At 40.1% G+C, this 24,817-nt stretch overlaps 1 protein-coding gene across 1 annotated transcript in view; it reads left to right on the top strand.

The window, feature by feature from the left end:
• Positions 1 to 1,461: 1,461 nt before the first annotated feature.
• Positions 1,462 to 24,817, top strand: part of T265_00552 (hypothetical protein) — a gene marked incomplete at both ends in the record, with an annotated part of 64,635 nt that continues 41,279 nt past the window's right edge. The window contains one exon of the mRNA XM_009164356.1: positions 1,462 to 2,649. Within this exon, the coding sequence (XP_009162620.1) occupies positions 1,462 to 2,649 (1,188 nt within the window). The remainder of the gene's footprint in view (positions 2,650 to 24,817) is intronic.

Below are 24,817 nucleotides of genomic sequence, written 5' to 3'. Positions count from 1 at the left end.
GTAGCGTTGTTAGCAAGTGGCTTGTTCGTCGAGCCGAAAACTGTGTTCGGAACGTTTCATCATCTGTCGAGGTGACGTTGTCGTCATTTATTTTAAAAAAACGATGCGGCATACCAGTGACGCGTCACTTCACCGCACAAGATACACTGAAGGCACACAACGGCTTGGTAATGAAACATTTGGAAATGAGGTTGCTCTGCCAACCATCAAAGCAGCTGGCAACATAAGAACCAGGCGAGATATGAGTAGACTGGATGTAAACTATGAAGGGCGGCATAAACGCGAAACCCACGACGCTTAGTAACAGAACGAACGAGGGATTAACTCGAATCCCAGTCTGAATCAGCAAGCGAAAATTTCTCGGTTACTTTACTCAAAAGTTTTGTTTTAAAATAAAAAAATGGGGTAGACCGAAATCAAGCATCTTGACCGTGTTATCAGGGCTTGGGGCGGTAGTAAAATATCCAAAGTCTTTGACAAATTGTTCATTTCCTTTAACCGAATAGTTAGAAGTTAGATAGACCTATGTTGTACACCCACATTGCCATCAGGATAGCAAGTTTCTCGAGGTCGTGTTTATCAGTAACAGAGACCTTATCACAAAATATGCAAAATTTGGCACAAGTTTGAGGTGTGAGTGGTTGATAAGCAGCATGATTCCTCTTCCCATCAAGAAACTTTATTGACCGAATCTTTCGTTACTGGTCATCTTACTGCGGCATAAACATTTCTCTCACTGTGGTGAAGTTCCGTGCGCATATAATTCACACACTATATTTTACTGAGATATGATCATTAACTTTCTTCATTTCTACACCTGAGCCATTTGGAGCATCTTAGAAAGTGTAACCAATAAGAAATCGTAAATTATGCAATCGTCCAACCTCAGTTTCCTCGTACTGCTTATACATACAGGTTTGGGAGCATATCCAATGACTCAGTTCAATAAAGTTCGGTCTGAACAAATCTTTAAGTCATTTTTGTTGAGCTGCATACTATATAGTCGATTCACTCTAATGTCCAAACGAGCTACAGCAGGATACCGAGCAGTTGTTTTGTGTGGGTGTGCTCGTCGAAGACGATAGTCTAGAGTGGGATACACACCGACGATGAATGTGTGGTAAGCCTTGGATTGTGTATCACTCCGTGTCCACCAATCCGTGTGCAGGCTTAGCTAAACAACCGATTCCAGGTGCATGCGACCGCACCCTACTTATTCTATCATGTTTTATGCTTTGAATAAGCAACCACTCACTACATGGCACACCCACTGGGGCATGTATTCATTTGCCCATCCATGTGAGAATTAGACAACCAGCGGAATGGATGTTCGATAATACAGTCGCCCTAAAAATGTGCTATTTTTTCAGTCTCACACATAAAATATGAAGGACTAGCATTGGAAATTTTCGCGTTTGCGATTTTAACGAAATTACCGCTCCATCTTTACCCGAAACTATTATGCACGGTGAAGATAGGCACCCTCATTCAGCGTTCTCCGCTCCTAGTTTGGTGAGTGCATCGAGCAACAGCAGTGGAACAAGTGGAAACTCTATTAGCGGACAGTCTTCATCCCTGGCTGTGGCTACTGCCGGACAGAAAATGGACTCTGAACTTCGCTGTCCAGCTTGTCGACGTTATTTCTATTGCCCATTGTTGCTTCCATGCGGACATTCGTTATGTACCTCCTGTGCAGCTGCCGGTCTGCTTCCAGCTACGGAGCCACATGTGGCGGCAGCAATTCAGGCGGCATTAACACTGCCAACAACAGATCAGTACAATACCGCGGCTGGCGCCTCATTCTCTTCTGCTTCTTCAACGACAGGCAGTAGCAGTGGTTGTTCGAGCCAACCATTTGGACAAAACCAGAGTCAACCCTCACACATTCCCAACAGTGCAATTCATCATGTCAGTTCGGCCCATTCAGACTCCGACCAGGTTAGCGTATTATCAGAAACAGATTCTGGCGTAGTTGTCAGTAGTAGGCCTGGTAGCTATATTGCTCGAACGTCTGTGCTAGTTAGCCATTCAAATGGGTCATCTTCTAGCCTCAACACGATCACACATGGACTTATTTGCCCTGCATGTAACCGGATTATTGCGCTCTTGGACGATAAAGGAATCGGTCACTTACCCCGGAACCGAGCGCTTGAACGAGTGGTTTTCAAGTTTGCCAGTCCGGAAATATTGCAACAGAATCTAATTAAAACTACTGTGGTCAACACGGAGACATTTCCCCTACTTTCAGCCACAGATCCTCTAAATCGTCCTGGAGGTCCGCTTTGTCAATTGTGCGAGGAGCCTGAAAAGGGTGAATCCGAACAAATAGGGAATGTAGCATCTGTTTGGTGTGAACAATGTGAAATATTCTATTGTACAAGTTGCAGAGAAAAGTGCCACCCTTCAAGAGGTCCGCTGATGCGCCACGCTCTACACACGGCAGTCAAAGGCGTAGAAATTGTTAGAAGAAAACGTCAGAATCAACCTCCTCCCTGTTTAGTGCATTCTCACTCACCGGTCACTTTCTACTGCCTCAACTGTCAGGTAGCTGTTTGCACAGAATGTCTGGAAAGTGATAGTAATTTGCCCAGTGAAAGTCACGGGAAACACGAGGTACAACCTCTAAACTCTGCTTGCAAGTCGAAGAAGGTTAGTAATCTGCGTGATATTAATGGTATTCAAATAGACCGTTTTTACATTGAAGTCGGTATGTTTGAAGTTTCAGTCCGTCGCTAACCACAAAAACTGCAAATTCTTTCAAGACTATTGCATGCGATAAAGCAGAAAACTAAAAGTTTGTGAAAATATACTGCATTGGAGTATTTTACTGCACTATGCGGCGAAACCATATCTAAGTGCAATGTTTTCATCAGACGCGCACAATAGCGGTAAAACTGTTCCATGTGACTTAACGAATTAACAAACAGATGTGTGTACTCTAAGCAAACTACGAGGCTTCATTCTTCTGAGTTTTGATGAAACACGTCATTCACTCAGTTAAGCGGAGACAGAATTTTGCCAGTAGTTTGCCTATGATTAGTTGGTCCAGCTGTCTTGTCACCGTCAGTTTTCCCCGACGATCAACATATTGGTATTTCTTCCGGACTTCAGATTCTTTGGGCGGTAAGTAAGAATGGAGCAATATTTGCAATATTTGCTCAATAACGCCATAGAATGGCACAGACGAGCACAATCTCTTACCGGTTTTGTCGGTTTACAGTTGACGAAACTTGACTGAGACTCGACGAAAACCTGAGAAATGCCAATTTAACACCGAGTATTTGTAAAGATTAAGCTCTGGTAATCCTAGCTATACTTCATGCGGTCTTGATGAAATTCTCATTTAGCTGGACATCACTGAGTATCACTTGCAGTGTACATCCTTCAAAAAATTCAATAAGCTATTAGTAGCCAACAGCAAAAAGTATGTAAAAAGACGTGTAAGGCTTTTATCTGGGGATTCAACACTCCAGCAGCCTGCAAATACGCCATCACGTGATGTATATGAATGAAAGATGGATGGTGCTATCTTCTGTGTAAATATGTGCTAATCACTCTGCTGATCGGCCGCTGGCAATCGGGCTACTAGCCAGGAGGTGGCTACCACGAAACTCCCTGCAGTTCCCTGGAACGCACACTGCTGATGATTCCCACCAGAGATGAAGCAAGTTTACAGTACTTCTTGTTTTTTTTTGCATAGAAAAGCTTTCCCTACAGAAGGAAAGCTTAATTGAGATTGCCCTAATCTCCTGACCANTCTACCTCTCGACTTCTCCTGTCTAAGCTTGGGCAACCTGGCAGTGTCCCAGCCCTCGTGCTTCCTTCGTGTGGCATGGTTGCTAGGCACCGAAAGGGTGCTACAGCTGAAGGATTTTTCCAGTCATTTAACGTGTTCACTTTGTCTGTCAGAGTCGACTCGAGTTGTCATTTTCATCACATCCAAACAGCCGTCAATAGATTATCATGGTCCTGACCAAAACCCTCGGGTTTCTACCCGCAGCATTTCTTTAGTTTTCTAAGAAATATGCGAGTAGCCTCCAAAACCACGCGTAATAATGGATTTGTAAAACTTAACTCCTGCTTCGCTTGTCGGGAGGTTTTTAGGCCATTAGGCATTACATTGCACAGTCCATTCAGGAGAAGGACAATGTACGTATCCTGCGGACGAACGGACCTTTCATGCGAGTAAATAATATCGTAGTAAACGATTCACTAAATCATCATCTTTTCTTCTTTTTATGGTTGTATGGTTTCGAGTCGTCATTAACCAGGGCACTGCTTTACACAAACAGCTTATTTGTTTGAGAAAAACATTTAGATCTTTCAGGGATATAGGATATTTACTCTTAGCTGATTAAGTGAGTTACATTACGTTCCTCAAAGCAACTAAACGAGGAATAACTTCATTAGTACGATTTCTTGAATGAATCTACTTCTTTGTCAGGGTAAAGTTAACATATCTCAGCTTATTGTCTGCGTTGTGTGAAAGGCATGAATTGGTGTGTTATGTTTAGACATGAGACGATCACCTGACCAGTTCAGCTGGTAAAACTGGCGAGCCTGTTCTGTACATGAACTTCAGGTGAGATCAGCTTGATGGCAGTAGCCTCAGAATTCCGAGAAAACGTAATCTGACACCTTTTTGGACCAGTTTTGTTGAACCCCGTACACGATCTGAAATGAAGGGTACGGGGTAATGAAAAGCGCTCGTGTCAAATAGGTGGGCTAGAACATAAACCTGGATTTTGCATCTAGATATCAGGACAAATCGTTTTTGGGCACTGCTCTCTAGTCCGATTAGATAAATGTCGCTCCTTAAGACCCACATAATTAGCATTACTTGAATTCACAAACAACCACTAACGAGGGCAACACTAGCAGTCTGCCTTCATTTTGCGGTCGTAGAAGAGGTAAAGTTTACATTAAGGATTGAATTATGGCTGTTTTGGAGGCGGATCATCCAGCTGCGCAGAGATGTATGGTTAACTTCCCGAACGTTGACTTGTCCCTGAAGGGGTTAGCAGAAAATTTGTGAAGTTGACCACTTCAATTACTTCTGTTTCCGTTTTATTCTACATTTTTCATGAGTTAAAGCGAACAGAGTGACCCCCTCTTCCAAAGTGTTTCCAATAATACCCAATTAGAGTTCAGGAATGTCATTTGTGCATATTTTTGGCCATAGAGGCCAAACAGCCATTGGGGGGTTTTGTCGTAGCGAGGGAGGACTAAAAAAGTTTGCATACTGTACATTTCGGATTGCATTGCGACACGTCCATAAAGATCCGATTGTTTACTTCCATTTACATGTTGATTTACATGCTACAAGCTACAGCTGCTGTAGCAATATTAAACCAATCTAAGGCTGTACGAAAATGACGGTCTTAGCTAAAAACGATACAAAACTTGTGGTCAATGTATGTGTTAACGAATATATTCCGATATATTATACATCAAATGTCCATTGTCACTTTTGAGCATATCGTGGGCTTAGAGGTGATTTTATGGCTATTCCATTTATCAAACAAAAGTATGCGTCATCAAAACTGTTTATTAAAGATGCAACAGAACTTTCCAGCTCTCATAACTGTGCGCTGCTCGGCGATAGTTTCCGGGAGACACACTTCAAATAAGAATACTGCGAAGAAAACCATGGCACTTAATTCGACATTGTCTAATGAGGTCTACAAATTGAAATGTCTCAAGCGGGCCCTAGCAAAATATTTGTCGTCGAATAGGCTAAAGAGGCTGGAATCCCTGCTTTAGGGATTTTAGGTATTCCGTACCAGCGTGACACAATGGGGTTTCAAGCTGTCAAACATGCGTTTAAAGGTGGAATCTTGAGTTTTCTGTTTTTTTTTCCAAGAATATTCAGCTCAAGCTCAGTGCGTCTAGTCTGGATTTTTTGAATATCGTATTGTGGAAGTTGGTTTTCATTTCCGGGTATCACAATTAGTTTTAATACGTAGTCTTTTTATTCGTAGCCAAAATTCTCACACCTTCGTCTGGTCTGCTGATGACCGGGTTGGAGTTGTTCTTTAGGAGTCTTCAATTGATTATTATTTACTCGTTAAAGGGAAGACATTTTGCTTGCCTTACCTCATCAAATGGTGTGGTGTCAACAAGATGCAATGCAAACGAACTCTGTTCAGATTTAACATGTGCGGGAGGTTTAACCTGTTTTACTGGTTGTGATCTATATAATAGTTTTCCTTGCATATTTTATGTTCTTATACGTCATTTTCTGTTGCTGTGCCCTTTATGCCCGATCTCATGATTTTCAAAGTAGTTAATACTCATACGATTTGTTGCAGAAACCCAGTGCACAACACCCGCTGGATATTTTGACTGCAAAGCAGAAGAGCCATAGATACTGACCTGTAATGTTCTTTGAGCATTTTAATCTTTTTTGAGACTGCAATTTAGGCATAGCTTGTTTCACTAAACGATGATGCTTGTATCAGTAATATTTTCAGACCCATCCATCAAAGGAGGAACATGTTTCTGCGTTTCCGTGATCACGGAGATGTTGATGGTCTGAGAAATAATTAAAAAGCCTGACGCACCTGCGATAGTGGGACTTTTATCAGCCTGTATGGTAAATAATACCTTTATCAACCCTGGTTTCTTTTATGAAGTTTGCATAATAGAAGAGTTTTGAAAATAAAAAAAAGGAATCGGTTTTGTAGGCTAAAATTTTCTAGCCCGGGTTTTACGAATGGGAATGCCCAATTGAATCCACTCAAGACGTTTATGAGGTTTTGGGATACATGTATGAAATTATTCAGTTACTTTGCTTACGAGTCTCAACGTTCAGTATACTCGTGGTTTTGGAGATGTCATTGAGACAATATTTCCCGGGATATGAGGAAGCAATCACTGAATATTTAGGTTTCCTGGAGGATATGGCAACTGAAATTTCACTGTTTTTCGGAAAACAGATGCAGTATTGAAGAAGTAGGATGGTTGTCAAAGTGGCACTATACGAATCTTAACTTACTTGCTGTACAGTCATGTACAACCTCCAAGTTGTAACAAAAAAGGGACAAACAACCGCCACCGATTGTTGTACCCACAAGGGTTGCTAGGTTCTCCCGCTAATTGAGTTCATGATGGATGCTGTGTTTTGGGGCGTGGTTGACGGATGTCACAGTGTTGGTTGTACATATTCTCTGTCTTTCAGAGGACCAGTGAGTTGTTCCAAACAGTGTTTTTGGACATGAACTAAAGTGACACGAAAGGAAGGACCCGGCGAATTTTTGGGTAGCGACCAATGTACGCGAATTGTGACTGTAATCCTGGTACAGTCATATGAGCACACGGTGATTGACTTGTTAGTAATACTGATTCATTTATTTTACATTAAAATGTAAGCAAATGAGTAACCTCACCTAATACTCAATCTGTTTGCCATATACAAGTGATCCTTTATTCAGCTAAATAGCGGGCAATGTGGATGAACGAAAACGTATTTACGAAGTCTGGATAAGCTTTTCTAACAGAAGACAAATTTGTTCAGCTTCCTTGAGTTGAGTAAACAATAGACTGACATGCTTCATAGAACAGCAGAATTTACCACAAATATTACAAAATTTGCACGTCACTTTGGCCTCCGTTCGGTGCTGTTCCGTGTCCTTGATATTAAGCGCGTTTCAGAGCCTTCGTTTTTGACGGGGACGGTATCACTCGTATATTCCTACTGGTATAAGTTGTTTGTCGACCTATCGGTCGAAGGAACAAAGCTCAGGCAACGGTTCCCTCAAAGGCTTTTCCCATAGAACAGGAAGATGCAGTCTCCTTGTTCTTTTCCAACATTCATCAGGTAAACGGGCGAGGCAAAACTCTATTGTCCTACACAAGCTGTTGAACAACTCAGCGCTGTAGCACAAGCTGTCCCACCGTTTTGTGTGTAGACGTGCGGATCATTTGAGGATTGCACGTTGGACGAATATGATCGCATTGAATACGGCATCCACGCAGATTTGATCTGTAAGGTCATAATCATAGGGAATTTAAGAAAAGCTTCTTCTGATCAACCCCGGTAATAATATTAGAATTTGTCGCAAACTATCCTCGTCATAGATTATCGGCGTTGGCAACTCTAGAGAACCCGATTTGTTCGCAAAGGTTTGTATAGACTATGAGCTACTTTCGAATGTCACATGCACACAATACCATACTCCACTAATTCTTGTGCCAGACAATTGTCCGAAAAAACGTGAAACGTTTTCTAAAAGGTTTCATAATTGATCTAATTACATAGTAAGCTTTACTTCAAACCATAATAATAGTTTCAGCACAAGCGACTTCAGCAAACCGCGGTAGATTATTATACGGAATACCTTTGGTGCCTAAACGTAGTGGAGTGGAGTGAATTGTATTGATTATAATGAAATGGTTACCATAACGAAGTGTTTTACGGGATCTGTAGCAGCAAGTGTCACTAAGTCCTAGTTTACCTACTCTCCAGTTTTAACTAATGTGTCGTAAAGTCTGCATTGGGATTACCTGCTGCATTGGTTACAATTCAAATCGAAAGCCTCCCCATGAAGAAATTTAAGTTGTTTGTGGTACAGTCGGTGGAGACGGAAGGAATTTGCTCTCAAGCTCATGAACACCTACGGGAAATTTTTTACACCATATTTCCTTGGCAGCAAGTGGCGGTGGTTATTGCTATCGACGCATTCAGGATAGCCAAACAAATATGACTGGGTATGTAGCAGGCCTGATAAAATGGGTTGTATAGCATTTTCATAAATAAAACTACTCATAAGGTTGTATACCAATTTTGACAGTGAAGAAGAGTTTGTAGACGCTCAAAAGGTCACATCCAGTACATACAAAAGATGATGTAGGGATATTCACCATGGACTATTTCAAGTAATGCCGGTTAGTCCAAATGTTCCAGGAGATCGTGGAGTAATGTGGAATGATTAACAGTTGTGAATAAAGGTACGACAAAGTTCTGTGGTGGGCAAGAAAATAAATGATTTTTCAGATAGCGGAGGGAAAAAATTGGTCCCTTCGTTAACGTTAAAAACCATGGATTTCTGCATGACTCAAAAGGAAAAAGTTGAAAGCTAGACAGTACAAAAATCCGTTCTCAGTCAACAACGAGTAATTAGAATATTTCTGAAAAACATTCGCTCTGGTCATCAACAGCCTTACTGTTAAGGTGTTCACATAGAGTCTTGAATATGTGACCCGTTCAGCAGTTAGGAAAATGCTCTATGATAACCCGAGCATCATATTTTGTTTTCTTCTTTGTAATTATTGTGCGAATTACAAAACATGTTTGTGATTTCTGTGTGCATCAATCGGTGTAAGTGAACCTGCATAACTGCGGTAAAAAGAAAAATACAAAGCAAGGTTTCCATTATGAAGGATCCCCTTCGAATTGTGTCTGGTACTCATTTTCGTGTTAGAGAACCGGTGGGTGAGAACAGTCAGAATTCGCACCAGATGAACAAGTGCCCCTATTGTTCACATGGCTAGGGAGTAGGTGTGTACATATATGGCATTCAAACCATAAAACAATGGTGTTCGACGTCTATTCAATGGGAGTTACGTGACTGATTTCTATGCACCAGTATATTAAAGGCATTCACTGGTACATTCACGAGATATTCGTAGGATATTTACCAGTACACACGTTGTACGTACGTACGTACGTACGTATGTATGTATGTATGTATGTATGTATGTATGTATGTATGTATGTATGTATGTATGTATGTATGTATGTATGTATGTATGTATGTATGTATGTATGTATGTATGTATGTATGTATGTATGTATGTATGTATGTATGTATGTATGTATGTATGTATGTATGTATGTATGTATGTATGTACGTATGTATGTATTTATATATGTATATCATATATGTGTGGACGCACGTATACATTGGAATAGTCAGCAAACGCGGATACCAATAGTGGTTTCAGAAGCGGCTGTTTCCACAATTATTAGCACACCGCAAGAAGGGACGTGATAGATCTGACTGGGAGGCCGGCCACTCCAAACTATATTTGTGACCATCCGTGGAACAAAGTCAGGCCAATCCTTTCTTGTTGATTAACGCAGCTTAACCATTTTCGTTTTATCCGCACATATATACGTTTTTGCACCAAAGACCTTAGTTTGTTTTCACCGGTATTTGGAAGTCTGAGTTCGAGGTTCTCTCGTTTGGACCTCGAGTATTTTCGTCATGCTTTCTGAGACATTCACTTCCCCAACAACTAATTTTATATTTCTTTCTTTCATACGTACTAGTGCTAACCATATCCCATAACACGCATCTATTTGTTGAAGCCAAACCCCTTTTTATTTTCTCACCTAACCGATATGATATTCGTGGCTACATTTTAGACGGATCCTCGGGACATGAGCACTTGCTCCTAATGATTAACCCATAGCTCCAGACACATCTAATGGCAGACAGTAGGGTCATTCACTGATTTAACTATAAATGATTCCACAATATTTCTAGTTTTGAATCTCTTTCAACATTGGCAGTGGAAAATTTTGAGTAAAAAAGATTATTGTGGACAGGTATTGGTTGATTTCCGACAGCTAGGTGTAAAACCACCTCATTTAACACTTGGGTACTGGAGCCTTGTGAAACGTTCTCTGTCAGTTGAACTCCAGAGGTCATCATTATTGGGATACTAAGGTTTGTTTCATGCAAAACCCTCTCGGGCACACAACCAGAGGAGGCAAACCGAAAATGTTTAGTCCTCTTGGATACCAATTAGTTATCCCGCCACAAAACATATAACCTATTCAACCTTGAAAGATGCGCACTACTTTGATAAATAGATTTTTACTGTCATTACCATAGAGGCTTAAAGTATTGTCATCAAATACTGCCTTTCTTATTTCTTGCCCACTGTTCTTCATATCCGATAGAGATGTAGTGTGCCGGGTTTCAGCTTATGTCGTGAATGTTATGTTCTACTGACCTGGTAACCGCTTACATTCCAGCCATTTAAACACAAATGTGGTTTGGTTCGGATTAAAGCACTTGGATCCCAAGACCTATCAAGTTGACACTCAGGACAAAAATGGTGGGGTTTCCTTCAAAAGACAAAGACCCATATGCATGACCCACTTCGCTGTAGGGAGCCGGGCATTTCATGCGTGCGCGTAGGAAGGATGTTAGTTTCCCCAGTTATCTTGACCGCATAATGCAATACGCGGTCAACCATTTATTGACCCAAATCAGTGCTTTTAGGAAGTACCTTCCTTCGTCGCTGTTCTCTGTCACTTAGTATATGGAGACCGGAGTCCGCAAGAAAATGAAGGATTATTTTCAGAGTCTTGTCAAAGATGACAATAGAGGTTTACCGCTGGGCCGTCGCGTGATTTGATTATTCATAATAAGGATTCGGAGCTCTTGTTCTTATGCCCACTACTGACCTATCTGAAACGCCGAAGACTGAAAACCATCTCAGCAAACAAGTCCGACAACCACAACAGTAAGGCAGACTTAGGTCAGTATGCATTATATATGTATGTATACGTATATATATATAAATATATATATAGTGCCTATCTCCGAGTCATCAAATTCAAGATCTTTAGTCACACGCAATCATATTGCAATAAAATATAGTATTATGAAATGTGTTAATCTGAATAATGTAAAGTGGCATAATAAAATCTGAAAATATTATTTTACTTAACTTGGCAGGCTAAGGGAGGTAAAGAGATTCTGACCGTCAGTCGATGAAGGGGATGGGGCTGGGGGACTTCTGAACATACTGTCCTAATCTCCCATATTTCTTGTGAAGATTCCGATATATTCCGGTCAAGAATTTTATTCACATCCAGTGAATCATTGGTTGCTTTCATAAGAAATTCTTTACATCGGTGTTTTCCAATAACTACTTTCCTCATAAGAGTCGATCCACCAAATTTATCCTTCTTGCTTCATTGTCTCAAATGTGAAAATGACTGTTTTTAGCACACTTAAATTATGCTGCTTTTAGAAGCAATTATTTTACGGATCCATGATTTAGATAAGCTGTCCATCCGTAGCCTTCCTTCTTCCAATTCGCGTAACCCTCCTATGATTTATTGCAATCGAAAGATTAATTCTTGACGGATTGGCAGGATGCACGAAATATATTTTGAATATGTAAAGGCCCATGACTAAAAGCAAAATTCACCTTTTAGTAGGAATATTTATGAGGCACCACCATTCTTTATTTTCACAAAATATACTACAAGTTCAACAAATTCATCTTGTAAGCTTTAGCATTTAACGGAAGCGAATTTTAGTAACTTTTTGTGGCGGTATTGGAATGAATATTATTCAGAAATTGGATACATGACTCGTGTTGAGCCTAACCTAGTTGAGATTTGATTTTTGGCATGTCTTAATGACAATACTTGGGGTTCATTTTGTAGTCGTGGGACAATTATCCAAAGGATTAACTGATTAAATAGAGTCAGAAGCAATTGATGTACGCTTGCGCCCATATTTCTGATAAGAGTAGCAAAAGACGAGTGAAATTGTCAAGGAACCTTATATCTTATGAATTTGTGCTGGAAGTGCTTGGCGTTCTTCGTAGAAGAATGTGGTAAATATTAGTTAAAGTCTTTGTGAGTTGAACACACATTAGAACAAACAGGTAGAAGTTCGAGCCACTCGGAAATATCAATTTAATGTAATCGGACTGAATGATATCGCCTGATTAATTTACAGTGGAATAATGTTCTAGTACCACATTTATTCGTATGTAGAAAGACAGCGTAGTTTAATCTGACACTTCATTTTGGTTCAATTCAAGAAATACTGCCAGCATGAATAACATTTTTTCTGCACTGCGTAAAACCCATCTGGAAGCATCTCAGAATACCTCATGCGGATTGAAAGGGACGGATATTCGTTGGAGGATTATAAGCGAATTCAATACTACCGAATCTAGATAAAATCAAAAATGTGGTAGCGAAATGGGGGTGTCCAAGATTCATTTAAACAAAATAGACTTCGGAAGTGAGGAGATCAGTGCCGGCATGTGCACAGTGCCTGTGGTTGCAACGTTGACAAAAACACTAACACTCGAGGAATTACGCCGACAGTGCTTATCTCTGGAAGTTGCTTGCTTTGGCCTTTGGCTTCCCATAAATTATCTTGGCTCAATGGTGACTCCAATTACTATGTGTTTCAATTGTTCATTTGTGATTGTGCACGGTTGTCGAGTTGTCGGAGAATGATATGAATGAGCCATACTTTTTGCTTTGGAAGGAAACATCTTTCTATTCGTCAGACTTCTGTCGTTTAGTCTACTGAGTCATTCGCTCTCAGCGGCCCTCCGGCGTGAAATATCACCTGCCGATTGTAAGTACTTAGCAGATTTTGAGAAGGATCATCATGGGAACATCGGTAATAACTTCCCAGGTTACATCCAGCCTGCGTGCGCTATATATCATGAAAATATTCTTTCCACGGACAACGTAGGGTTGTGGTTTCCTAGCTAGAAATAATTAGTGTGCTATGGAGAATAGGATTCGCTCATGTACAATTGTTGTGCCAGAGATTATAGTACCTTTCAATTCCTGCGTTTTGACTTGACAGTGCTCGGAACACATAACGCAACTTTTCGAGGGGTATTTTGGTGAGAGTGCTTTACACGAAATACTTCGCACACGTGGACAATATTTCGGAATAATTTGGACGATAAGATGATTGAACTCGGCCTGCATTTTTGCCCGTAAGAAGTATAATCGTACTTGGTTTATATAAGAAACATTCACATGACTCTCGTTTGAACAATCGTCCTCCTGACCTAACGCAATCATTCTGGCGAGTTCGCACCAAAGGGGAGAAGCAGTTGACTCGAATTTAGATCTTATTAAGATTAATCAGCAATACCGGAGTTTGAACTCCGGACATGATACAGGTGCGGCCAGTGTGTCGTCACTACACCACAAGCGCACACAAATGCACCTGAATGTATACTTCTGAGCAGGTAAACATGTTCGCGCTTGAATGATGTGGGCGGAAAGCCCGACGCCACTCACCGTTGCTACGGTAAAGAAATTTCACAGTCACTGCAACTTAGTGCTTGACTGACATGGCAGGATATCCGTCGTCGTCCCACAATCAGGTCAGGTTTTTACAGCATCAAACATTCCCCGGTGTGATTTCATGATCCGTGGGAAATGTTGACGAAGAGATCGATAAAACTGGCGGCAAAATAAGTGCACCACTAGTTCTTATGCTTATATTGTCATCCTTCCAGGGATGCTCTGCAAAATAGAAATCACAGCCAGATCAACTTTGACTGAGACAGTAACCTTAGTGAGAAAAATGTAATTGTTACGTTGTAGGAACAGAATAATGTCACTAATGACTTTACCGATCATATAATTCTCCGAAAAAAAACAGTGTGCTCCTGCTACTGTTATGAGGCCCAAGAAAAGGCCTGTCCTTGAATAAGATGGAGCAAACGATGTGTTCTAAAGACGAAGATAGTTGTGATTAGCTGAAGTTTTCATATATACCGCTGTCCATTAAAAGAAAGCAGTACGGTTTGTTTCCAGGTGGGAATTACAAAATTGGACAAGGAAGATACTCCAGTCGTCATTAATGGTGGATTTTCAGGCCAAACCGTTTTACTTGGGATATGAAGGCGCAAATACGGTATATTTCTTAAGTCGTCATGAAAGCAATCAGGTGTAGTGTGTACATTTCCAAACGGGGTGGTTTGTTTAGAACTGGGGAATTCGGGTTTTTGCAAAACACTTCCTGTTCTTGGGACCGACACCCTGAGTACTAACGCCAATCTGCATGTGTCAGAATGATGCTGGCTGTTTTGCTTTCAGTAACACCACCATCAATTTAACCTAATAAGAAATGTTTGAAGGAATGCAGGTTTTTACTCATTGCTTTCAAGCAATTACCAAGAGGGCGATTTTGTACCTCTTTTGAATACTGGCAACGGAAACCTTTAGATACACAAAGCTCAGTTTTCTGGAACCGAAATTGTGACGTATCAGCATAAATCCCACGCATCTGATGACGTAGGGGCACGCCTTCACCTGTGTGGAGAAATCGTTTCCTGAAAGTTGCGGGACGAGGGACACGGAAGTGCCATCAGATACAACGATTCGTTTGATGGTGGGGAACTTATTGCGGTCAGCATCCGACGACCCCATCGGATATTCGATACAATACTGAACACAGTTTCCTTTATCAACACATTTCTTCTGTGTATCTATGTACGGACTTTTCTGATTTGGACCAGTACGGATAGCCCATTCCAACAAGCAATGTTTATGTAACCCATGGATGTTTGTTTGTAGGAACATCTGGCCTTTGTGTTTTTCCACTTGTCGGTGATCCTAACGGAAGAAAGTGTGTGGAGAGGAGAGTTGATACTGTTTTTCAACGCTAAATCCCCGGTAGTCCTAATCGGTTCACAGCTAGGTGAAAAATCGGATTGCGTTGAAAAATTGTCCCCTGTAAAAATGTGCACCTTGGTCCTACTGCATGAATAGCTTTTTGTTTGTTTGGATTTATGACTAGAGAAAGCAATTTACGAATGCACAGCAGAAGAAATCACACAAAGAATATGATTTTAAGATTTTCGCGCCACCCGTCATTCACTTCAATTGTTCACGTTCTCACCGCCCGAATACGTTTGGGAGAAAAAGGGGTCGCGTGCCGTTGCTCAGCCCATCAGTTTTGTAATTATTTACTGTATGTCATACAAAACGAAGTACGAGACATAAAATTAGGCTACTGATTTACCATTTTCAACATTATTGTTGTTAATTCAGTTTGTTAGCACCGTGCCAACCAGCGCATTGTAGTTGTCTTATTTGGTGCTATGAGTGGGGTAAGAGGCTTTACTTCGCTTGACAGTGCTATTGGACCAAACCATCATACATTTGGGCGGGTTCGACACGACGAAAACCTGTGGATTATATGGCGTTAGAACCTATGCCTAATATGGAATACAAAATTTTCATGTTACTCATTAATGATCTCAGCTTAGTATGATCTTAAGCTGTGCAATCTAAACTCGCAAGGCCATTTTTTTGCCGTCTCTATTTATTATTTTATTTTATTATATTTACTTTTGCACTCATTTGCATCTGTATTTACGCGTATCTCGATGGCTTTTAGACTGTTACGAATACTTTCTCACGAAATCAAGGCGCACAACTTATTTAAACCTTTAGGCTGCAAAGATACAATTCATTTCAATGTCTTCGTGGCGTGTAAGTGACATAAATGATTTCTGCATTTCTTTACTATTGAAACGTTTTTTTTATTTTCGGCTGAGGACAAAGGTTTACTGCGATAGACACAAGGCAAAGTTCAGAATTGAATCTAAAAGACAGTGGTATCAAATTGAATCAATGTCAAATATCTGTCGTTTGTATTTCAGATATGTTCCAGTGTTCATTCCACGACTGGTTACGTTGCGTTTAAAAATTACTGGGGTTCGGCCTGTAGGAGAAATGAGTAGCGATGTTCAGTTTTGAGAAACGGGGTCAGAACCCGAGTGAAAAAATGATCTCTTGAGGACACTTGTTGATTTTGAGAAAGTAACAGATAGGTTATCTTAGTTAGATGTTCTTGAATCCAAGTTCATACACTCCAAAGAGGTTTGACAACCAGATCTCCTGTTAAAAACTCGTAGAATTAAATTGACAGTAGTTAGCATATACAAAGCCCGATGACTAATAAAGTAGGTGAGTTTAAGAAACGATCCGAATTTGGGAACGTCCAAACCAACAGTTGAGCTGTTTCATCGCATTATTCATTAGGTGTTCCACCCATTACTGATGTCCTTCACATACGACCACACCCCATGTGGAAAGTTTCTGAACTTGCGGAAGTGCCTCCTGCACTTACCTAAAGTAATAGCCCTATCAAACACCCGATGGAAGCATTTCAGTTAAAGGTCAGTTAAATTGGAAGTAAAAGATATATAAAAAATTGTCGGAATTTGTACAATAAGATACAACTGAAACAGGCCGAAATCAAACTTACGTTATTTAGCCTAATATGAAAAGTAAATTATGATACATTTGAGATTTTACCATAAAATGCTTTCTTTCATTGTTACAAAGACGATTTCAACGTCTATAATGAAAAATTTTCGGGCTGGTCTTAAAAAACTTCGCATAACTCTTTGTCTGCAGAGAAAATGAAAATGAACATGACACCTCTGGTAGTTGTACAGGGTGATGAGTCAGTGACATGCATTTATTTGACAAAGTGAGACGATGAACTGGGTGATGACCTGGACAGGATTGCCAATTTGTTTAGACTATCTTGCTGATACACCTGGTCAAACAGTTTTGGTTTCTTGCAAGTGTTGAAAGCATATTGTGACAAGGGACACTAAAATATTATAAACTAAGATTTATGGTCAAAACACGGGAGGACGACAGAGGAAATAGTCTCCAGGTGCCGCCAACGCAGATTTTGTGGAACCAGTGGACTTGTTTAATGCCCCAGGAATGGCTGCATCATGTAACTTTGCCGTGATTGATGCGAGTCTCATAGACCTATGGTTTATTTAGCACTGAATTTGTCAGATTCCTTTTAAAAGATAAACAATTCAATAATACATTATAATCATATGTTTGCATTCTTTATTCCACCTTTTGACATCACCTTTCGAGGTTTATTCCCACAATGACATTTGACTAAGTTATATGGCCTCACGACATTTTGCAACAAACGCTAGATTTGAATGCACCGAAGCAAGGTATGTTTCGACGGTTAAGCGTATTGCCCGTTCCGCAACAGTGCTGGCTACATGGTTATCATTCGTGCTATCTCCCTAACTAATGCCCTCCAAAATACCCAAAGATATTTTCTGACACACCAACATCTTTTTGGGATCATCAGTATTGTTCCAAGTCGCTCGTCTCGTAGACCGAATACAGTGCCATCCCAGGTTATTGTTATAGCCTAATAATTATGAATGAAAACTCCGGTTGGGAGAATTCATCATGCTTGTGAGCTTGCTGAAGTAGTGTAAACAAATTAGGGTAGTAAGGTGATAACCATAGACAATTTCAGTTATTAAACGGCTCAGGCTCGGGCAGTCAATTTACAGCACTTTTTGAATGTGTTATTCAGGGTAATTCCAACATATGCCGTGCTCATGACTGGTTTCTTGTTGAAATGCTCAAGTCGGGACTTAGGGTATTTTGCAGCAAATCGCGCGTTTTTTGGTGAGTGGACAATTTCCTGGTAGTGTACTCTCTGTCATTTTATCTAAAAGACGTGTACTGTGTATGGTAGACCTGTAGTTTGTTTTTTACTTCATTTGACCCTCGTGAGGGGTTTATTTATTGTAGTTGCTGGAATTTTTTTCAAAACGTACAAATTAAGGGTACTCAGACACTTGTAAATGCCTCCCATGATCTGAATAATTCAAGAGATAAGAAACATAAGCTATCGCAAACGGACAAACAATTTGCTTTAGAAGTCTCACCTTCGAGAATTCTAACTCTACTTCACGAAATCTGGTTTCCCTAATTTAACGAAGGAAACTTCGGTTAATGAGATAAACAGGATGACTTTATATGAAAATGATAAGGCTTTTCGAGTTCGAGCTTGTATGTAGAATCATAATAAAAGGGATATGTAGATTTTGTCAAGAACTCTTGTATCCTTCTTGATCATTCAGGCTGAAGTAGTGGATGTAATTAGATTAAACGGTCTCTTCTTTAGCAAGACTGTGGGATATAGGATTGTGGACCAGTGGCAAATACACACGATTTCCCGTGGGGTTGAAAATAAGCTGAATGGGTGTCTGAGTTTGGTACTTCCAAGTGATAAAGTTGCGTAATTTTACAGCAAGTGCTAGGGCATCTGTTCAAACGCAGACAGATAGCTGAAAGTGATAAAATAAAAGTCAACAGAAATCACTTTTCCCGAAAGAACAAATGTTTTTTCACGGCGATTTGTTTGTAGAACATAAATTAAGCTATCACAATCTGAGACGTGTTTCTTTAAACTGAGCAGAACTAACGAATTTGTAACAAAGGTGAAGGAAAGCAAATAGTGTTTGAAACCCAGTAAATATGAAGATGGATTTGATTTCCAAACGCAAGACAAATGACCTACTGTTGGAAAGTGGTTTGCACACAGGCACCCAACAAAGTTTGCCATATGTTTTCACCTAAGAGGAAGAATGGTCGTTCAAACTGTAACGCTTGCAAGTACTCCGAGCCGCATACTTTAGGAAGGGTATATAATGAACCAGAAATAAAAGCGTGATAATTAGGCTACAGATGGTGTGGGGGAAGTTTTAGAGTGATTTATTACAATGGTTTAAGCCCTAAGGCCTACAGAATTTGTTGAAGTGACGCAGACTTAAAGAATCTTAAGACCGCTGACTTTATCAAAGCAACGTGTTTTCAGGAGCAAATACGCAAACAAATAAAAAAGATAACAAATGTCTAGGCGAAAAATTCGTTTTGTAGAGAAAATGACGGAATAATACTGAGCTGAAGTCTAACAATGTGACTGTCTAATTTAACCACAAGGAAACGGTTTGCCCTGAAAGGAAGTAATAAAAGTCCCCATGGTACCCATTTTTAAAAAAACTGTAGACACTCCCAAAAGTCACGACAACAAGAACGATTCAAAAAACGTGTTTGAATGCCATGGAATCGGACTGGCGTGAAATTCAGGAGCGCAAAGCGTTAGCGCAACATAAACACTTCGAACCGAAAATGTTTGAACGCTGAGTTTGTTTATCCACATAAAGTGTTCACTCCTTTGACCTGTAAACTAAGAACCTCGTAATAGAAAACTTGGTTGGATCAAAAATAGTTTATTAATTGCATGCTGCTTGAATCAAAAATCAGATGAGATCTATTCCCACATTCCACTGCTAAGTTTGTCGATATAGCTTAGTGTTAAAAAATAATCCTAACGAGCAGCTAATGCGAAGTCTGGTGGTATTGCAGAAATATTTGTTTCATAGCAAAGCAGTCAGTAATGCAAGTGACCAAAACGTTTCTTACATAAGAACATATGAGGTGGGACTCTTGTTGGGCCGTTGATTATGCGAGAGAATCCGACATGTGTTTAGGAACTATCCAGCCCCAGGGGATATTCATTCCGTTGCAACCAATTTCCTCGATAGCGTCAGGTGTAATGCACGTTGAGGGAACTAAGTTCACTGGGTCTGGATTCCAGTTTTAGACTGTCTGATTTTTCCGTTACCTAACTCTCTGCAGCATTTTATGGTCTGGTTTTTAGGACAGTTATTTGTACAGAGTAAATCAAAGCCAATTTGTGTGCGCGTCCAGAAAAGACTCGAAAAGCCGGAGAAAAGCATATATATACATATATAAATCATATCTAGAAATGAAAGTGGGCTCTGTAGTTTAGACTCGAGAGCATTGAATGATTTTATGTAACTGAGTTACATGAAAGCAAATCGTAGATTGTGAAAAATATTCAAGGGACAAGCAAACAGAGAAAAATAAGAAAAAAATACCACTACTATATAGCTTGGTCACGTTTAGTCTCTAATATAAATGAACCACTTATTAACCAAATTAACCTGTCCAAAAATAAGCTAGGAACGAAAGATTAATTTTACCTTAAGTGAATGCTTGCGTCAGTTTCGTTGGCACTAGAGGTTTGTTTTATCTAGCTTGTTTTCTGGCAAAGTACAGGAGAGGTCGCAGCGATAAAAAATCAGTACTAGTTAAAAGCATGTACTTCAGCTAAATGAACCGCTCCCTACGCATTATAATCAGTCAAGCTGTACTTGTTGTACGCCATACGTCATATTGCGTTTACTATTGCCAAAAGCACACTGTGGCCGTGGGTTCTACTGGCGGTGATTTCTTGCTGATAAAGCTATAGGGAAATTCAACTTACGTCTGGTGGAAAACGTGTTGGCGTTGTTCCGGCGCCACTGACATAAAACTAGTGAAGTAGAGAGCTACTAAGAAGTTCCACATAACGTCCTTAGCGCAGCCACAATTTTTTTCTAATGAGGTAGCTAATGGTGTCTACATAGAAGAAACAGTTATTAGAATGAAACAGGTAGAGAGAGCTCAGACTGCACCTAAAGCACTGTGTTGCCAGAGATGGTATCAAAGGTGGTTTTTTGTTCAAAACTTCTAGCAGGCTCTTCAAGTCGTCAGATCTATATTATGCAAGATAGTGGCCTCTCTTTTGAGCCTGCGTCACCCATGATATCTAACAAATTACTCAGTTGATTAAATAAAGGCAAATATAATGTAATAATATAATGTAATATAATATATATAATATAATATGATGTAATATAATATGATATCATATATATAAAGTGCTTAACAGTCATACGTTTTAGCTGAATTAGACTTGGGCCAAGCATTCATGTTACCTGGACACCAAATTAAGCGCACTAGATTTTTTGGAATGGTCACATTTAGGACGACCTGAAAAACCTTTGGACGTACCTTGCACCCAAAGTTCCGAAAACTGGCATTCTCTGCAAGATGTTTCGTATAGCTTCGAATGTTTTATTCTGCCGTGTTTTCTCAGATACACAATGGCGAGATGTTTTACAGCGTATATACTCAAAACTGCATAGTCATGTGATAAAAGCGTGCATTTAGCTTTGATTTTTACGGAGGTTTTCAGCCCACAACCCCAAAGCAGAACAGAAAATTCCGAACTTTTAGTAGGAATGATAGACTAATTTTTGACTGAGTTGGTTAGAAAGACTGTGTAGAGGCAGATCCAGAACGTTTGAAACAAATTTCCAAGCAGTGACGATTTTTGATTAGAATAGAAACCGGCATCTTACCCGCTTTCCTACTTGGTGGTATTGTTATATTCACAAGGTTCCCGCCATGGTCAGCTGTAATGTTTCTCATTACATGGGAGGCGACTCATTCAAACCAAGCGGAAATATAGTAGACGCCAGATAGAAGACCTTTGTAATCTGCAATATAAGTATCCTTCTGAACGTTTTGCTATAAAAAGGATTTGATGTTACGGAAGTAATTATTGCTATTTCTTTTATCTCGGTCAATGTCAGTGGATTGCGGCATCGTAATTCAACGGAAGGAAGAATGATACGTGCGTTAAAAGCCATCAGGTTCATGATTGTCTTGACATTCCTCTCAGTCTATCAGTATGACTACGAATTGAAATTTTGTCGCTTTATTCTAGACAACCATCACTGTTTACGTGCAAGTTATTTTTAGAGCGGTGAGAGAAAGCTGGTAAAAATGTGACCAGCTCACGAAAAGCTGGCTAGTTTGGAACTTTGTCCTGATTGGAGGCTATCAAATAAATCAAACAGCACCGCCCAATCGGATATACTTTCGAAAGCTGTAGGTGGATGACCGCTACAAAATGTTGCAATTGCAGGAATGATATCCTCTGAGACTTGCCAGCAACGGCTTGAAATATAGGCAGCAGTGAACCCAAATTTTAATTTTAATGCAACTTTAAGACTGCTGAAATGCAGTGACTGCGTTGAAGCTGTAAAAGAACCAGGAGGTGAGGTGACATTCTATCTATGCAAATGTGCGTACTCAGTTCACTGAGTACAGCCACGCCTTGATATTAGAAAAAGAAAAAAACCCTGTGCAACTGATATATTGTTGCAGGTTGAATAAAATGATATCAAATACCGGTTTAAATTCCAAGTTGGTTACTGTCTGCGGTACAGACTTCGCTAGAACTAAGAAGATGAAACCCGATTCAGATGGACATACTACCAGAGAGAAAGTGTTTAGCGAGTTTAAACGGGTTCTAACCAATATACCTAATCAAACATAGTGGAGCTTAATGAAGGTTGATCTGCATTATACTTCACTTGTGTCACGCCCACCCTCGGCCATGTCAACCAGAGTCCAACATATGTGGCATGTCAACAACTTCCGGCCCAGCGACGACGGTTTTCGGAGATTCTGGAAAAATACATGGGTGCAGAGGAAAGGTATGGGGAGTTTTGTTTTTTATGCGAGACTTGTATTAACTTTTGGGCTTACCTGTCACTCACCAGAGGCTAATTAAACAGCAAATTGATCGATGTAACATTGGTCAACCAGAATAAGTTTTGCTCTTCTGACGTGAAAGTAGGGTTTTTCATCACTCCGTAAATGTTGTCGCCACTGTCAGGAAGTTGGCATTTAAAAGTTTGCTCCCATTTTTTTTGAAAAAAGTAGATAATCTTGCGTATGCAACAAGGAAACATCTCTGCACGGAGTAAACACACGACAATGTTTCGCATCATAATTGTAAGAGATGTGGGTTTTCTAACGGAATTCTGCTCCTCTCCATAACATTTACATTAATTATAGCGGAAAGCGTATGCAGAAAATTAGTGGAAATCAACAGAAAAATTTCAGTAAATCATTTCTTAGTGAGTCTCGTGCTAACTAAAGATTACTGTCAAAAATGTAGACGACATTTCCACAAGTACTCAGGAAAACGTGGCTTGCAACACTCCAATACAGGGTTGAAAGTTAGGTGTCAAAATTTTGGCAAAACTCCGGGAACATTGGGAGGATGAAGACAAAAATGCACGGTTATCATTGTATGCTTCGGTTGTAATGATTGTTAAAACCAATTGTAAAGGTTTTGTCTTGTAGTCCCTTGGTTTCTTGCCGTATCCAAAGATAAGCAGATTTAGTCTAATGAATGCATTTTAAGAATTTAGGAGGATATTACATCAGGAAATCCTAATGATAAGAGTAGTGTAGTTCGACAAATTGCCCGTGTTAGTCAGTGCGCCTAGTCGACAGCTTCGTTTGTGCACTTTAGACAATCCGTACACATGAAATGTAATCGTCAGTCACTCTTAAACAATCCCATTGTGGTCATGTTATATGACCAACGTCTTTCAAACTTTCCAGGCATTTAGCCTTTTAGGTTACTTTTTCCTCTGTACACAACCTCGTTCACTGCTTTGCTTGTGTCATTTGACACTGTTTTGGACGGTAATTTTGGAGTAGCACTATTTCAGATCCTCTAGCTGAACAGAGTAATGTGAACATACAGCGAATGCATAGTTTATTCAAAAACTGTAGACGCGTCAGTGCGATCGAACTTCCTTTGGACACAAGATCTATTGATAATGATAAATGACAGTAATTAAGTCAGCTGCAAATTATTCGAGTAGTAAATTGTCCAGTTAGCTGGGCTCCTTTTCTGCTTTCGGGTTCTGGATAATGACTGTTGATATAGATAAATCCCTCGTGTCGGTTAATAAGACGTTAGTTTGCTATATTGAATTTCTGTAGGCCCGTTATTATTCACTGGTTACAGTTATGTGGAAAGGAAGCACATTATCATTCGGTGAGCTAACAACTAAGAAAGTTGTTTATGCCTCATTCGGATAGCCAGTAGTCTCAACGGTTGGAAGACGCCAAAATTTAAGGTATTTTAACCACATCTTTAGTGGATTTAGTTGAGGTTTTGGACGATGTGGAGTTGCACGCTTCTACGATCTTTTGTACTTTCATACGTTATTTTGGACCGGCTGCCTTTGATTGTTCCTTCTGAGATTCGGACAACCAGATTTGCAATAGTAGTCGCTTCGCCCTTGGGCCCGACTGTTCCAGTTCATTAGCTGTCTTCTCAGTTGATAATGACAAAGTACGATGCGCACTTTTTTGTTTTCGACACGGTAATGTGATTGAAAAACCGTGAAGAACTATGGGCATCTGCTACTATTCCCCGGGCTTTGTTCACAGTGGATGCCTCACTGTGGGTCTTAGTTTATCGGTTTTGTCAGGAATGTCTCAGTAGGGAAGAACTGTTCCTCCAGGCGTTATTCAATTTGTCATGTGTGTGTTCAGGTATGTAATGCA

The sequence above is a fragment of the Opisthorchis viverrini genome, assembly GCF_000715545.1.
Source record: "Opisthorchis viverrini unplaced genomic scaffold opera_v5_5, whole genome shotgun sequence".
NCBI classification, from domain to species: Eukaryota; Metazoa; Platyhelminthes; class Trematoda; order Opisthorchiida; family Opisthorchiidae; genus Opisthorchis; species Opisthorchis viverrini.
Note: the sequence above shows the minus strand (reverse complement) of the source record. Positions and strands in the feature narration are given on the sequence as shown.